Here is a 3501-nt window from a genome sequence, read left to right as displayed (position 1 = left end):
ACAGCTATCCTCTTACCCGACGACATAGTCGTCGGAATAGCATACCTAAAACATATATTTTAAAATCTCATGATTATCATATCTATTTATAAAGTTATATATCATAAAAATAAGTGATTTAATCTTGTCTTAAAAAATATTTTAAATATCCATATTTTGAAAATATAAATAGGATATATACCAAATCAAAGAAAAAAAAAATATCAAAATAATTAAAATAGTAGTATTTAAGGCCCTACCGGGCGGGGCTATTAATCATCTCATTTATATACCTAAATAAGATAATATTTAAAAGGGATATTTACATAGTAAATACCCGTAGAATAAACTACCGCTTTCAATTATTTTTACTTATCGGAATCATAGATTCAAATCATCCTTTCATTTGTTGATCCCCCTGCACTTAAATATCTATATTTATATATTATATTAGTCCACCTTATCCCAAGGGGGTAGATAATTATCTTAGAGTTTACAGCCTTAATGATCCGGGATTACCATATCCAAATTATGTTATATATCATTATCACTCTCCCTTATAATATATTTAAATTATCTTTCCCATTTATCTATATTTCAATTACCTTCCCCTTTTTATCTTTAAATCTATATTCTTTCTTTGTTTCTCATAGGTGAAGTAATGTCATTATTGATATAATATATTTTTTAATATGCAATTAGCATTAGCAGCTAAATACATCGGTGCCTCTATCGCCACTTTAGGATTAGGAGGTGCAGCTATCGGTATCGCTTTAGTTTTCGTAGCTTTAATTAACGGAACTTCAAGAAACCCATCACTTAGAGCCACTTTATTCCCACAAGCCATTTTAGGATTTGCTTTAGCCGAAGCCTGTGGCCTGTTTTGTCTAATGATATCATTCCTTTTATTATACGGAGTTTAAGACAAAATTTGATTTATTCATAGAAAAAGAAATAAATATTTTAGATCTACAAAATGAAAATTGATTAGGTACTTAATCCCCGGCCTGCTTAGCTGGCCGGGGTATGATTTAATATCACATTTGTCCTTACCTGATTTATGTCTTATTTTATCATATCTTTATATGTAGGTCAATTATCGGTGACCAATCTTTATCAAAATAAAGATTAGCCAGGTCACTCTCACATTGACCAATGATAGATTATCTATACAAATATAAATTTAATAGATACTTCCATACCCGGTAAGCAATGCTTACCGGGTTTAGATATCAATATCCATATATGTCTTTATTAACTTTATGTCATTATAGACTTTATACTTATCCAACCTACAAAGTAGGTGAAATAAATCTATTTATATATATCTATATCATTTATCTATGACATTCGATCGGCCCCCACGCGGTGCGTGGGGGCTTATTGCCGCCCTCCGGGCGGCCTTACTTTATCTATGCCCGGAAAACTATATCTATGTCCTTAATCCACATAATATGTAGAAGATTTATTCTACACACCGGTCATCAAAGATGACCGGGACTACATTTTCTATTGACTTTATAACTATAACTATGATATATCTATATAATATATATCCCCCTGTTGTTGTTATCTAATTTTGAGATTATCAAACATCATGATTTATACTCATCACCGGTCATCAAAGATGACCGGGACTACATTTTCTATTGACTCTTTTATTTCAATTCATATATATCTATATGATAACTATGAATAATTATGAAATAGATTGATGGCCCAGCCTAAGGCTGGGCTATAGCCCCCCCTTTAGGGGGGGGCCATTAAATATATAATTTATTGATAAGAGGTTTGATGATAGGAATAAATCTTCTTTCTAATTTAAGAGCTTCTAAATTAATAGGGCCGCCGGCAACCACGACGATGTATCAAATAAGACATATAACTAAATTAATTTTATATAGGTAAGATTTAATTAAAATGAGTATCATTATATACAAGATATAATGAATAAGATAAATATCTAATCTGGTATATTCCAGGTTTTATATAATAAGGTTAATACACTTAACGATAAATATATGATATATTTTATATATGCATAAAACAATGAATTACACAACACGTTGATTATTTAGTACATCACACAAAGATATTGGTATACTTTATTTAATCTATGGTATGATTGCAGCAATGGTTGCAACAGGTATGTCCGTAATTATAAGAATAGAATTATCAACAGGTAGTTCTCAATTCCTATTAGGTAATAATCATGCTTTTAATGTTTTAGTTACAGCACACGCTATCGCTATGATTTTCTTATTTGTAATGCCAGTATTAATTGGTAGTTTTGGTAATTTCTTTTTACCAATATTAATAGGAGCAGTAGATATGGCATTCGCAAGATTAAACAATATTAGTTTTTGATGTTTACCAGCAGCATTAGTATGTGTTATAGGTTCATTATTAATAGAAAATGGTGCCGGTACTGGTTGAACTGTGTATCCACCATTATCAGCTATAGGTTCACATTCTGGACCTAGTGTTGACCTTGCTATATTTGCTTTACATTTAACAACTATATCAAGTCTATTAGGAGCTATTAATTTTATAGTAACAGTTTTAAATATGAGAACAATAGGTATTCATATGATTAATGCACCATTATTCGTATGAGCTATATTCTTCACTGCTATATTATTATTATTATCTTTACCTGTACTTACAGCAGCAGTAACATTATTATTATTAGATAGAAACTTCAATACAGGTTTCTACGAAATCGGAGCAGGTGGTGATCCAATATTATACGAACACTTATTCTATTTAATATCAATTTATTTAATCATTTCATATAATAATATATATATAAATAATGAATTTAACTTCAATGATTTTATAATAAATATAATGATTTATATGAATATAAGAATAAACCGGAGAAAGATTTCATAGAATGATTTATTGGATATTTTGAAAGTAATGGGATATTTAAATTAGGTAAAAGAGATTTAAGTATTATAATACAATCAAAAGATTTAAATATCTTAAATTATATTAAGATATAATTTAAATCTAGGTAATATACATTTAGAATCATCTAAAAATAAAATATATAATATGAATCCAATAAACAAAAAAAATGATATTCATTTATTATATTTATTATTTATGGTAATTTAGTTTTACCAATAAAAATTAATAAAATTAATATTTTTCCTAAATTCAATGAAAAATTAATTAGAATAATGAAAATATTATAATAATTAAAATATTGGTATTACCATCTTTAATGATTTCTGATTAACTGGTTTTTTTTCGAAACAAATAGTTATTTTCATTAAATACATATATACTTTCTTAAAATATGAATCTAATACAATATGTATTAATCATAATATTATCATTATTTTAATAATGATAAATAGAGGAATAGTACACAACTTATCCCCATCACGAACAAAAAAAAATACCATGTACAAATAATGTATTAAAGATACTTGTAAAATAATTAAATTATTATAATACATATCCATTGAAAACTAATAAATTAGATATATATTCTTATCTCCCGGTCTCCCT

General features: G+C 27.5%; 2 protein-coding genes across 2 annotated transcripts; both read left to right on the top strand. All coding sequences in view use genetic code 12, as the record gives it.

Annotated features, from left to right (window-relative positions):
• Positions 1-652: 652 nt before the first annotated feature.
• DFJ63DRAFT_344408 (ATP synthase subunit C family protein) lies at positions 653-1111 on the top strand (the record flags this gene model as incomplete). Its single annotated transcript, XM_064908778.1, has 2 exons — positions 653-852; positions 1071-1111. Exons 1-2 carry the CDS (start codon positions 672-674, stop codon positions 1109-1111), a joined length of 222 nt encoding a protein of 73 aa, XP_064759201.1. The 5' UTR covers positions 653-671.
• Positions 1112-2100: 989 nt separating this feature from the next.
• DFJ63DRAFT_326613 (cytochrome oxidase subunit I) lies at positions 2101-2929 on the top strand (the record flags this gene model as incomplete). The annotated part of the gene is made up of 2 exons (XM_064907617.1): positions 2101-2338; positions 2438-2929. 2 exons carry the CDS (start codon positions 2101-2103, stop codon positions 2593-2595), a joined length of 396 nt encoding a protein of 131 aa, XP_064759200.1. The 3' UTR covers positions 2596-2929.
• Between the last annotated feature and the right edge of the window lie 572 nt (positions 2930-3501).

This window comes from Scheffersomyces coipomensis, assembly GCF_036884675.1.
Source record: "Scheffersomyces coipomensis strain NRRL Y-17651 chromosome Unknown DFJ63scaffold_23, whole genome shotgun sequence".
NCBI classification, from domain to species: Eukaryota; Fungi; Ascomycota; class Pichiomycetes; order Serinales; family Debaryomycetaceae; genus Scheffersomyces; species Scheffersomyces coipomensis.
Note: the sequence above shows the minus strand (reverse complement) of the source record. Positions and strands in the feature narration are given on the sequence as shown.